The 14,413-nt window shown below is 43.4% G+C and overlaps 1 protein-coding gene across 1 annotated transcript in view; it reads right to left on the bottom strand.

Annotated features, from left to right (window-relative positions):
- Positions 1 to 14,413, bottom strand: part of corin (corin, serine peptidase) — a 184,216-nt gene that overhangs the window by 37,096 nt on the left and 132,707 nt on the right. The window contains exons 15-16 of the mRNA XM_068007804.1: positions 10,450 to 10,579; positions 4,818 to 4,940 (exon numbers count right to left, since the gene is read on the bottom strand). Of these exons, the coding sequence (XP_067863905.1) occupies positions 4,818 to 4,940; positions 10,450 to 10,579 (253 nt within the window). The remainder of the gene's footprint in view (positions 1 to 4,817; positions 4,941 to 10,449; positions 10,580 to 14,413) is intronic.

Here is a 14,413-nt window from a genome sequence, read left to right as displayed (position 1 = left end):
TCCAGATGACTTTTCTACTTTGAATATGGAAACCAGAACTGTGCACAATACTCCAAGTGTGGTCTAACCAAGATTTTGTACAAATTTAACATAATGGGCCCGATATTAGGAGGGCGGCGGGTTGGCAGCGGGGGGGTCGACTGGGCGCGTGGGTAACGCGGCCAGTGAAATCGGGGTGCTTCGCACGCAATCGCAGCTTGATTGAAGGTACTTACCTGTGCTTCTGGGTTTCGCGCTGGAAAGCTGCGCAGCAGGTGGACTGCGCAGGCGCATCATAGGCTGTCAGCTGGAGGAGCCCTATTTAAAGGGGCAGTCCTCCACTGACTGATGCTGCAGAAAACAGGCAAAATTACAGCATGGAGCAGCCCAGGGGGAAGGCTGCTCCCGGGTTTAATGATGCCTCACTCCAGCTCTTATTGGATGGGGTGAGGAGGAGGGGGAGGACAGAGATCTTCTCCCCAGCGAGCGGGAGGAAGCGGCCTGCCTCTGCCACCAAGAAGGCCTGGCTCGAGGTGGCAGAGGAGGTCACCAGCATCACCAACATATCGCGCACCTGCATACAGTGCAGGAGGCGCTGCAATGACCTCAGTAGGTCAGCCGAAGTGAGTACACTTACTCATTCCCCTACACTCCGTCTGCCACATCACCGCCCCCACCCCACATCTCCTTCTGCACTGCCAACACTACTCTGTCACGTCACTCCTCACACCCACTCAAAGCTCATCATCATCTTACCTGCATTTACTCACCTCGCCAGTACTCATCCCGCCACTACCACTCAACCCAATCCTCATACAATCTCATGGCTCGATCTCATACTCACCCTCTCATGCATCTCTTTCACGGTCAGCCTCACTCAACCTGCCACTACCTGTGCTGCAGCCACAGGGCATGCGTCACATATGTGCAGTAGGAAGCGTAAGGCAAACGTGTTGTGAGCATGAAGTGGATGCACAAGGGTGTTTGAGGGTTTGTCATGGTTTTTACTTATATTTGATTTCTGAGCAACTCACATTACATATTATATTGGCACCACTACTGCCACGTCTTTGTGAATCTTGTCTTGTTTGTGCAATAATGCCCTTTCCTGAGGATCACTATGAAGACCCACAACTGATGCCACCCATTGTGTCACTGCAGACTGGGTGTAGGTGTATTTGCAGACGACTGAGAGACGTCTGCGATGTTCCCGGTGGCACCCTGGAAGGATGCGGAGGAGAAGTTGTTGAGGGCAGTGATGACTTTGACAGCGACAGGTAAGAAGATGCTGTTCGGGCCAGCCGGGAGCAGCTCAGCATGAAGGAGGCTGCAGATGTCCACGACTACATGTCGAGTGACTCTGAGCCTCCGTGTGCACTGCTGCTCAGAGAGGTCCAGGAAGCTGAGCCTCGGTCTGTAGACCCTGTGGCGAGGGTAGTGCCTTCTGCGACGCATCTCTCTCTGCGGTTGCCCTCTCTCCTGCTGTGCAGGTGGATGTGTCACAGCACTGTGTTGTGGAGCTCCACATGTCAGGAGGTGGACGACGAGGCTGGTGATGCTGTTCGTCCTCCTCAGAGGTCTTGACTCCAACTATGGCGGTCCCCATCCGGAAGATGTACATTTGAGGGGGTCCGCAAGGTAGGTACATGTGTCTGCACACCGGGGTAAGTGTGCAAGTTTGTGAATTTTATTGTTAGGATGAGGGTGGTGGAGGCCAAACTTTGTCCAAAATGACAGAGTGGCCTCTTGCAATGAGTGAGGGTCTCCCCCCACACCTGTCAAATGGACCTTTGCAGCTGCCACAGGCTGATGGCTGCAACACGTCCATTTCAACTGGGAGTGTTTCCCCCAGTACATGAAACAGTCTCAGTTGAGATGAAAATCCCAACCCTCTTAAAATATCATGTCAATCAGGTCTACTAACGACCCGAACTATGTAAATAATTGGTTTAAGTGGGATCCCGCCCTCTTTGCCAATTTGCCAATTACACACCCGTTCTGCAAGTTTATTAATGTCCTCTTGCATTTTGACGTATTCTTCCTTTGTATTAACTACACCCCCCAATTTGGTGTTGTCGGCAAATTTTGAGATTGTACTTCCGATTCCCGAATCCAAACCGTTAATGTAAATGGTGAGCAACAGTGGTCCCAGTATTGATCCCTGTGGAACACCACTTCCCACCTTTTGCCAGTCTGAGTAACTACCCTTAACCCCTAATCTCTGTTTTCTGTTTTGTAGCCAACTTGCTATCCATTCTGCTACCTGTCCCCTGAATCCACATGCTCTGACCTTAGTCATGAGTCTACAATGCGGTATCTTATCGAAGGCTTTTTGAAAATCCAAATATATTACATTTACTACATTCCTCTTGTCTACTCTTTCTGTTACTTCTTCAAAGAATTCAATAAGATTGGTCAAGCATGACTTTCCCTCCTGAAATCCGTGCTGACTATTCTTTATTATATTTTCGTTCTCTAGATGTCTTTCTACTACATCTTTGAGTAAAAAATTCATTATCTTTCCTAACAACGTTAAGCTAATTGGTCTATAGTTGCCTGGACTGGTTCTATCTCCCTTTTTAAATATAGGAATAACATTAGCTGTCCGCCAGTCCTCTGGCACTAGTCCCTTTTCTAATTAATTCTTATATATATGTAATTGGGCCTCGTCTATCTCCTCCTGAACTTCTTTTAATTAACACGTTGAGCCTAAAAGTACAGTTGACGATATCAGCAGACAGGAGCTTAATACCTTCATTTTTAATACAGGTGTTAACCTGTTTAGTTTAAATAGGTTAGCGCCATCGCTAAAATTGCAGACAAAGAAATGCTAGACAAACGTATCAAGCATTTGTCTGCTAATATCACAGACTGTAATTAGCATTCCCGTCTCTAAGTCAGAAGGTGCAGGGTTCGAACCCCATTCCAGACACTCCTGGCAAATGGAGCTCTGGCTCTGAATTCTGCGTTGACATCCAGTGGGATACTCACTTCCGGTTGGTGTGGGTGCCCCCCCCCCCATATCATATGGGTTGTGGAAGCCCATAAAACCCTCCCACCATATAGGCGCAACCACCTTAATGGCTAAAGAGCATTACGGACATGGAAGGAGCATTCACGATGCGGCCTGTCAGACCATTAATCAGCCTGTGGATCCTTCCACCACTTCACACTATTCTCTAAGGGAAAAGTGTGAAGATACAAAAACAACAACAACCAACAGTAATTTCTAGGCCTGTATCATTCATGTTTCAGTAGTCTGCTGGATTTGCAGGATTCTAAATGACTAATCATATGTCCGCTACCTTTAGTATTACATTAACCATTTGAGGACCAAAATTAAATTGTTTTACAGTGTCAGTTGATGTGGACAGTTACATGAAGGTCAGACATCTATGATGCTGCCTAAGTTCCCAGACCCTTTCTCTTGCTACTCTACAGCAATCACCCAACAAGATGCATCAACAGAAATGATAAGCCCAAAAACTGTTAGGTTCTGCTTTCAGCCTGGGGCCTTTCCATGAGGGAGCAGCTGTTAGGATTTTGGGCATGGATATGTTCCCAAGTCGCTATGCACTGTATGCATGGCAGGAAAGAAAATGAGCAAAGGGAAGCTGTATTACCACATTAGATTCATTGCTAAGCAGGAATTATGGCAATGTGGACCCATGACAAAATTCACATTATTTTGGAGGCGTTTTGCCTCTGGAGCTTCCCACACATATAAAATGGGCAAATTAGCAAGTCAGTGGCCTAGCCTGCTTAGTTGGATTCTTAAAGAACCTTCCTGTTCAGAAAGTGCTTTGAAATGTTCACCTGGAATTTTCAGAGGAAAACTGACAGAAACTCCGGAGAAATGGCGTAAATGGTTGTTACATAATTTCTCTGGGGTTTCTGCCGATCTTCCGCCCAAGTTATGGTGGCACATCAGTGAATCCCATGGAAAGTCTATCCCGTCATGCATATTTTGGGGGAAGCAGAATTACTCAGTTGCATTTTGCTCTCTTTTTTTTATGCCATTTTGATGTGGAGGCTGCGATTTTGGAATTTTATTTTATTTCCCAGACTTTATTGTTAATTACTGTGCTTATCATTTAGCACCCGTTTTCCAGGTTCTGGGAGCATATTACAATTAGTGGGAGGGGCTATCCTCCATTTTCAGTTAGACCAACGCTCTACTATGGTGAAATCCCAACATTATCACAATTCTAGAGCTACCAGGGTCGATTTAAAAAAACAAGCGAGGTTCATCCTACTGAAGAATGGCGGTGAAATTTATTCCTGGAACTTCCCAATGCTGGTACATTGTAAAAATTGGAAAGAAAATCAATACTTGATCGTATTTATTCAAAGGATCACATGTCATGAACACAAAGCAGTCAGGTGTCTTGTGTCATTCTAGACGATCCAATTATCAAAGCATATTGTAGGACTTTATGCAATATTCTTGAAAACTATCCCTTATTCATCTAAAAACTGTTTTGAAGGAATGTACGGTCCTAAATCTACATTTATATATAAAATGGGAGCTTTTGAAGATAGAACATTTTCAATTAATTTTGATGTGCAGAAGCCCCAGAGGAGGCAGCAATTTTTGAATTCAGGTAGAATTAACAGTTTATAGACAATGATATTGAGAGATGCCAGAATACACATTGAAGAAAGCCACGGTTCAATTGAATGCATCCATTTTGAATTCTCTATTAACCCAGCATGCTTTTGCACTTCATTTAGTTTTCCCGCATCAGTGTCATTGAATGGCTATATAATGCTGTAGGATATTGGCATTTTTGAGTTCTCTTCCACTCAAACCCCATCACATATTTCCTGGCTCTTACCCCTTTAGCAATAAGGCTTGTACAGTGGAAACATTCTTATTCCGCCAATCAGAACTCAGGCGTAACCACTTTCTGCGTTGCGTTTGATTGTATTCTGACAATATTTGAGTCACTGGAGGGCCTCTGTCAACAAAACATATGGGAGTTGTTAAAACAGGGGAGAGAAAGAAACACACCACCTGACAAAAATCCTATTTTATTTATTCTGACATGGTCTTGTTTTTCAAAACTTACATGGTTAACTATAGAAAGGAATAAAATAAAACCTTTTAGATAAGAATTACCATACAGTTGTTAATTAACAAGTTCTGAATGAGATTTTCCATATGTCTGTTTTCTACAAATGAGACATTCCCTGGCAAGTAACAGCTGACTTTAACAAAACCAAATAGAAATTCTCGCACAGTGAACTGGAGGCTTAAGAGGCCCCAGAGCCCTAACCTGCTTCCCCTCTTTATCTAGCATGCTATTTTCCCCAAACAGCCAGTTATCTTAAATAATTCTCACATTGTAATCTACCATAAAAGGTGAAAGAGGGTGTTCTTGTTAATAGGCAGCTGGCTAATCAGTGACATTGTAGAATCACTGGATTTCCATTAACAGGAAAGTCTTGAGGCACATATCACCCTCTTCAAATGACTGTTTTTGTATATCTTTTAGTACTCTTTTTTCTAACTCATCTATTTTGTGTGTTTACCATGGAGTCTTTACAAGGAAACATTTCCATGAAAGAAAAAGACTTCCAGCAGCCCCAGAAGAGAGAAGTATGGTTTAATTTCACAATCATCATCTCCCTACCTTTTCTTTTACTTATTTTCTTTCCTGTGCTTACACTGATTGTAGCTATTTGTGCTGTATCAGCAAAAACAACTACCAAGAATTACCAAGGAGGTTTTGATTATTTAAACAGTTGATTTAAGAAACATTTTTATCCTCTTGCAATTGTGGAAACATTGAATTCTTTTTATTTAAGACAGATCTAAGAAAAGTGTCTCCTTCATATTACCTTTTGGAGATGCCTAGTCAGGTTTTGGATTGTGTGAGATGATATTGGCCTGTAAATTGCTCAGAGCAGCGAACCAGCAGAGGTCGTCGCTCATTAGATTTAAATTCATTCACTAAGTTACCGCGTTTTTTTTGGCGGCAACTTCCTTGAACTGCGAGTTCAAAAAACTGCGAGTTCTTTCCCGGGCTGTGTAAATGGTGAATGGATCGCTGAGGCCCCTTAAACAATCAGCTTAAAGCAAGCCATGCTGTGAGAACCAGGAAGTGCAGTTCATAGACAAACAGCACAAACTAAAAACCCGGATGTGCCCAATAAGGTATTATAAAATGACATAGAGAAAGCGAAATAAAGAGGGGATAAGATTAAAACACTGAAATAAAAGAGATAGAAGGAAAAAGTAGAACAATTTTTTATTTCAACTGTTTAAAAACTATTAAAATCAGGTTTAATGAGACGCCACAGATCATGGCAGAGGGGTTATTTAGCAGTCATTAAGACTTACCACACTGTTAAAACTTAGTTTAGACTTAAAAAGCTGAGTGTACCTGTTTTGTGGCGATATTAGTTAATTTCCAGCTGGGAAGGAGAGCAAGTTGGCGCTGGTCCATTGATTCCATTGACTGCAGCCGGCAATGTTCATTTAAGGCAAAGCTGTCAGATCACTGGTGCACCAGGAAGAGCAAGTTCCAGATTTCCCCGTCTGACCGTGCATGTGCAGTCGTTGGAACTTGCTCTTCGATTTCGCCATTAATAACGGTGAGAGTTGTTGGGCTCACCGTTACTTTAAAAGCAATTTCCGGCCCATTGTTTCAGTTTGGCATTGGTAGAGATACCAACTTTTCAAAACTGGCAATCGTGAGATTTCAGAGGTTTGCCATGGGCGAGGAATGACTCTTTAGGCAGGATATTAGCTTCTTATGACCAATCTCACACTCACATGGCATCATGTGTAGCATCAATAGCATGAACTAGCAATCACGCCATTGTCTCATATTAATGGGCAATGCTGGCATGGTAAACTAAAATGAGGATTCCTCTCTCTTCCATGTCTGGATAGTAAAGGCTATGAGCACTGCCTGTGAACTGGACCAATCGATAGTGAAATTGTAACATTAGCTGCAAAGTGACATGTGACTGCCGGAATGCATCCCATGGGCTGGGGGAGGGGGTGGGGATTTATTCATCAGTGAAAGGTGGGCCTGTAAACTACTGCACTTATCAAAAATATGTAGGATTTCCTTCATGGTTTTCCAGATACAGGAGAAGATTAAGATTATCCATGGCACTAAATTATAGTAGCACCTGAAGGAAACTGCAAAATACAGATTGAATTTCTAAATACTTTTGAAGAGCGATTACAAAAAGTCTTTCTACAAGTGTAAGCCTGGGATAGTTCAGCTCCTTTTTGTTGGGGAAGCTCTTGTTTGGAAGGATATATTTTTAGTAGTATTACACTAATGTTACAGTAACAGCACTGTAAGCCTTAAATAGTTTGTTCCCTATTACTGATAAGGTTGTTTTGAAACAATGTTTGTAGGCAGTGCAGCAGGTCCATCACTCCCCTGCCCAGGAAGGGAAGTGTTGGTTTAACCAGGCTGCAATAGAAATAGTTCAGGGTCGATGGCATCGGAAGTATCTCAGGCTGACGGGGGGATGAGTGCAGCTGTAACAACATTCAAGAAGCTCAACGCCATCCAGAACAAAGCAATCAATTTGATCGGCACCCCATCCACTGGCTTAAACATCCACTCCCTCCACCATTGGTGTACCATGGCTGCAGTGTGTACTATCTACAGGATACACTACAGCAAGTTGCGAGGGCTACTTTGGCAACACCTCCAAACCCACGACCTCCACCACCTAGAAGGACAAGGGCAGCAGGTACATGAGAACAATACCACCTCCAAGTTCCCCTCCAAGTCACACACCATCCTAACTTGGACATATATCATCGTTCCTCCATTGTCACTGGGTCAAAATCCTCGAACTCCCTACCTAACGGCATTGGGAGAGCACCTTCACCACACGGACTGCTGCGGTTCAAGAAGAAGGCTCACCATCACCTTCTCAGGGTAGCTGGGGATGGGCAATAAATGCTGGCCTTGCTAGCGACACCCACTTCCCGAGAATGAATAATTTTTTTAAATGTCAGGTTTAAACAGTTTAATGACAGGTAGGCACAGTGTTAAGGACAACCATTTAATAAACATAGACAGTCTCAATCTAGAACCCAGTCAACAATACCTACTACAAGTCATCAAACACATAGCCTAACACTAACCTTTCAACTTTAGTGAAAAATATAAAGGTCAAAATGAAAAGGGTACTTACAACCTCAAAGGGCACTCTTCTGAGCAATAGTTAAAATTACTTTGATACAGAAACAAGGAATCACATCATTTTTTGGGGGGATGGATGGCAGATATTCACACAAGAAGAATGGCAACTTAGGCAAAGTACTGAATCATACCACAGCAAACTTCAGCTCCTTCAGGAGAGGAGAGAACAAAAATAGGATGGGGGAGAGGGTTGGGGAAGTCAGATGCACACACAACTAAATGTATCAAACTATGGAGACAATGGGCGCTAAATTGGGCCGTGTAGCGCCCGTTGTTTCGGCGCTACACGGCCTCTCCAACATCCAAGATGGCATCTTGGTTGCGTACACACGTTTCAAGCGTGCCATGGATCGAGGACATGGGGACATAGCCTAACATTTAGAGCCAGGACGTGCAGGGGTGAAGTTAGGAAATGCTTCTAGACGGAAAGGGTGGGAGAATTTGGAACGCTCTTCTGCAAACAGCAGTTGATGCTAGCTCAATTGTGAATTCTAAATCTGAGATTGATAGATTTCTGTGAACCAAGGGTATTAAGGGATATGGGGCTAAGGCGGGTATATGGAGTTAGGTCACAGGTCCACCATGATCTCATTGAATGGCAGAACAGGCTCAAGGGGCTAAATGCCCCTGCCACTTGCTGCCTCTTGATATGCACCACCTTCTCCTGCAAGAAAGCGGGATCTGTGTCTGGGTGATGTGCCTGTCATGGTTGAATAGCTGCCAGTGTGTGTGGCCTGTGAGTTGTGGGTGGGCGGCTTGCAACAGTGGTAATGTGTAAGGGTGAGAGGAAGCGTCTGATTGGACGAGTTGAATACTGATGGAAAGAGTTTGTTGGTATGTGGGTGATGCGGGGTGTAGTGCGTGGAGCAGTAGATGCAGCTAGTGGTGCAGTTGGTAGGAGATGTCACTTGACAGTTGGCCTCATTCACCTTGACCATTCATGTCAAAGCATTGAACTTCTTCCTGCACTGTATCCATGTTCATGCTGCTGTGCCCCTGGCATTGACTGTGTCCCCCGCTGCCTTTTGGGTATATGTCGGGAGGGCCTCTTGTCCCCCCTCCCCCACTGCGGAAAAAGGATGTCCCTCCTTCTGTCCACCTCTTGCACCAAAGCCTCTAGTGCATTAGCAGAGAACCATGGTGCACGCACTCTCGCAGGCCTGGTAGATTCAGATTGGCAGATTGGTGAAGTCTGGCATGCAGATTGGAGGATGTGGGATTTAGTAGTGCGCAACCTTTATTTAATGTTTTAACATAACTCGTCAGTTTGTAAACATAGGGATGGGAGCTGCAGCTGTGTTTTGCATGTGCGATGTGCATGTGCGATGTCTGATCTCTGTTCAGACTCTGTGCAGACAGCAGACTGTTATTTTCAGCAAATAACAGGTACCAGCTAGCTTTAAGAGATTTTAAAGAGACAGCCTGCCTTTAAGAAATTGGGGTCGCCCCTGCTGGTGAAAGTGTGAATTGCATTGAATCCTCATGTCGATGCTGATTTAGAACGCTGCTTGAAGGTAAGTCTTCAGCCCTCACGAAAGTCTTGTTCTGCCTGTGCAGAGGCCATTGGGTGTGGGGGTAACAGCGGTTCGCGCTACCCACGACCAATAATAGGCCCTATCCAATTTTTTTTGTTTTCCCCCCAAGGTCTCATGTTTGCACATTCAGCTCAGATTCTAGAAACATTCTCCAAAGCTGTATTGCCCTAATTATCTAATAGTGTTAAAACATTTACAGGATGTCTACAAAACTTGGGTGCCTGCCCATTACTCCTTAGAATATTTTAATAGTTTGAAAATCCATCATAAATTGTAAGGTAATCTGTTTACAACTAAATAATGCTCTCAGCAGGGTCATGCTGCAACACATGATGTTTGAAAGTCAAATTCAAGTCCAGCACACATCTGCCAGGGCTCGACTAGTACTTTCATCCTAAGGTAGTCCTCTCTCCAATGCTTCTTCAAGGGCTTCTCACTTCTACTTTTGATACAGTTGTTGCTATTTGCTATTCCCAGGCTGGATCCAGCACAGGAATGTCAAGCTCAATTAGAGTACGGATCCACAACCCAGCTTTTCAGTACTTTGTCTAAGTGGCCATCTTTCTTCCAGAAAGCAGATAAACTTTTATTGAGTTCAATAAAAACTTTCTTAAAGGAGTAGTTATTATGTGAATCAACAGGTCTTGGCTAAGTAGGCCAACATACTGCAGATGTATTGCAAATGTAAGAATTTGAGTGTTGAAAGTGTCCCTTAGTCATGTTTCTACAGTACTACAAGCTACTGACCTTACCCTAAACCAATCTGCTTGCAGGTCAGCTGGCTGAGTTCTTCCTGCCAATCATCAGCACATACGTGATAGTCAGAAGTCGACCTGTGCACAACTAGTGGAGACAAGGAAGCTGCACTGTTTGACAGTGACACTGTAAACAAACCATAGAGACAATCTTTTTGTTAACATAGAATCATACAGCACAGAAGGAGACCATTTGGCCCATCATGCCTGCACCAGCTCTTTGAAAGAGCTATCCAAATAGTCCCACTCCCCTGCTCTCTCCCCATAGCCCTGTAAATTTTTCCATTTCAAGTATTTATCCAATTGAAAGTTATTATTGAATCTGCTTCCACCACCTTTTCAGGTAGTGCATTCCAGATCATAACAACTCGCTGCGTAAAAACGATTCTCCTCATCTTCCCTCTGGTTCTTTTGCCACTTATCTTCAATCTATGTCCTTTGGTTATCTACCCTTCTGCCAGTGGAAACAGTTTATCCTTATTTACTCTATCAAAACCCTTCATAATTTTGAATACTTCTATTAAATCTCCCCTTAACCTTCTCTGCTCTGAGGAGAAAAATCCCAGCTTCTCTGATCTACTTTACTTAATCATATATTTGTTAAATGTCAATGAATTTCCCTTGATTTTTTTTTAAATTACTGCACCAGCAATGTTCTTCCCTTTTCTCCCCAACTCTCCTGAAAGTCAGTATCCTCAGGCCATGTGACCATAGTGGTATCACAGCCAAGTTGAACTCAATGTCGATGAACACTCTCTTCAGCGTGGACATTGGTCAGGAGTGGAACCCTTGGCTGATTATTCCCCTCCATAGCATGGGATTGCTATGGCCAACAGTAGCACCAGCACTGTCACCCTGGCTGAAGTCAGCTAACAAAGCACAGACTGGAGGCTGAACCTGAGACATTCCTTGTCTGTGTGGCCTAGTTTCACACAAGGCAGAGAATTTATCAACTGAGCCATCACAAGAGTCCCCTCTCATTTATTTTTAAAGAGGCGTATTCTATCAGGTATACTTCACCATATGCAAGTCTAGCTGACAGGATCAGCCTCCTTAAAAATTCAAATACATAGCATTGAAATCTCTGATTGGGCTGTAAATACACAGTGAACAAGAATATAGCTTACTATGTAGGTGCAAATGATCCCTAACCATGTGACTAAAATTTCACCCTGCATTAAATAACAAAGGGTATAGAGTGTTGAACTAATTCTTTGCAATGTAATACAACTGTACATAGAATAGAATCATAGAATGATTACAGCACAGAAGGAGGCTATTCAGCTCGTCGAGCCTATGCCGGTTCTCTGCAAGAGCAATCCAGTTAGTCCTACTCCCCCACTCTCTCCCCGTTGCCCTGCAGATTTTTTCCCTTCAAGTACTTATCCAATTCACTTTTGAAAGCCACGATTGAATCTGCCTTGACCAACCTTTCAGGCAGTGCATTCCTGATTATTTTCCTCATGTTGCCTTTGGTACTTTTGCCAATCACCTTAAATCTGTGTCCTCTGGTTCTCGACATTTCCGCAAATGTAAAGAGTTTCTCTCTATCTACTCTGTCTAGACCCCTCATGATTTTGAACACCTCTAAGAAATCTCCTCTCAAACTTCTCTGCTCTAAGGAGAACAACCCCTGTTTTTCCAGTCTATCCAAGTAACTGAAGTCCCTCATCCCTGGAATCATTCTAGTAAATCTCTTCTGAACCCTCTTTAAGGCCTTCACATCCTTCCTAAACTACGGTGCCCAGAATTGGATACAATACTCTAGTTGTAGCTGAACCAGTGTTTTATAGAGGTTCATCATAATCTCCTTGCTTTTGTGCTCTATGCTTCTATTTATAAATGTGGAGATGCCGGTGATGGACTGGGGTTGACAATTGTAAACAATTTTACAACACCAAATTATAGTCCAGCAATTTTATTTTAAATTCACAAGCTTTCGGAGGCTACCTCCTTCCTCAGGTGAACGATGTGGAAATGATTACAGCACTTCCAGCATTTCCACATCGTTCACCTGAGGAAGGAGATAGCCTCCGAAAGCTTGTGAATTTAAAATAAAATTGCTGGACTATAACTTGGTGTTGTAAAATTGTTTACAATCTATTTATAAAGCCCAGGATCCCGTATGCTTTTTTAAACGCTTTCTCAATCTGCCCTGTCACCTTCAAAGACCTGTGCACATATACCCCCAGATCTCGCTGTTCCTGCACCCCCTTTAGAATTGTACCCTTTAGTTTATATTGCCTCTCCTCGTTCTTCCTACCAAAATGCATCACTTCGCACTTCTCTGTGCTAAATTTCATCTGCCACGTGTCTGCCCATTCCACCAGCCTGTCTATGTTCTCTTGAAGTCTATCCCTATCCTCCTTACTGTTCACTACACTTGCAAGTTTTGTGTCATCTGCAAATTTTGAAATTGTGCCCTGTACACCCAAGTCCAAGTCATTAATATATATCAAGAAAACCAGTGGTCCTAGTACCGACCCCTGGGGAACACCACTGTATACCTTCCACCAGTTCGAAAAACAAACGTTCACCACTACTCTCTGTTTCCTGTCTCTTAGCCAATTTTGTATCCATGCAGCCACTGCCCCTTTTATTCCATGGGCTTCAAATTTGCTAACAAGCCCATTATGTGGCACTTTATCAATCGCCTTTTGGGAGTCCATATACACCACATCAACCCTCTCTGTTACCTCATCAAAAAACTCAGTCAAGTTAGTTAAACACAATTTGCCTTTAACAAATCAGTGCTGGCTTTCCTTAATTAATCCACACTTGTCCAAGTGACTGTTAATTTTGTCCTGGATTATCATTTCTAAAAGCTCTCCCACCACCAAGGTTAAACTGACTGGCCTTTAGTTGCTGGGTTTATCCTTACACCCTTTTTTGAACAAGGGTGTAACATTTGCAATTCTCCAGTCCTTTGGCACCACCTCCATATCTAAGGATGATTGGAAAATTATGGCCAGTACCTCCTCAATTTCCACCTTTACTTCCCTCAGCAACCTCGGATGCATCCCATCCGGACCTGGTAACTTATCTACTTTAAGTACAGCCAACCTTTCTAGTACCACCTCTTTATCAATTTTTAGCCCATCCAGTATCTCAACTACCTCCTCTTTTACTGTGACTTTGGCAGCATCTTCTCCCTTGGTAAAGACAGATGCAAAGTACTCATTTAATACCTCCGCCATGCCCTCTGCCTCCATAAATAGGTCTCCATTTTGGTCCCTAATCGGCCTCACCCCTCCTGTCACTACCTGATAACTATTTACATGCCTATAGAAGACTTTTGGATTCCCTTTTATGTTGGTCGCCAGTCTATTCTCATAATCTCTCTTTGCCCCTCTTATTTCCTTTTTCACTTCCCACTCTGAACTTTCTATATTCAGCCTGGTTCTCACTTGTATTATCAACCTGACATATGCCCCCCTTTTCAACTTCATCTTAGTCTCTATCTCTTTCGTCATCCAGGGAGCTCTGGCTTTGGTTGCCCTACCTTTCCCCCTTCATGGAAATGTACCTAGACTGTACCCGAACCATCTCCTCTTTAAAGGCCGCCCATTGTTTGATTACAATTTAACTTGCGAATCTTTGATTCCAATTTATCTGGGCCAGATCCGTTCTCAACCCACTGAAATTGACCCTCCTCCAATTAAATATTTTTACTCTAGGTTGTCCTTTTCCGTAGCTAATCTAAACCTCATGATACTATGATCACTGTTCCCTAAATGTTCCCCCACTGACACTTGCTCCATTTGATCCACCTCACTCCCCAGAACCAGATCCAGCGATGCCTCCTTCCTCGGAACGTATTGTTCAAGGAATTTCTCCTGAACACACTTCAGAAATTCTTCCCACTCTTTGTCCTTTGCACTTTTACTATCCCAGTCTATATTAGGATAATTGAATTTCCCCATTATCACTACTCTATAGTTCTTGCACCTCTCTGTAATTT

This window comes from Heptranchias perlo, chromosome 1, assembly GCF_035084215.1.
Source record: "Heptranchias perlo isolate sHepPer1 chromosome 1, sHepPer1.hap1, whole genome shotgun sequence".
NCBI classification, from domain to species: Eukaryota; Metazoa; Chordata; class Chondrichthyes; order Hexanchiformes; family Hexanchidae; genus Heptranchias; species Heptranchias perlo.
This window is presented reverse-complemented; position numbering and strand designations above follow the sequence as displayed.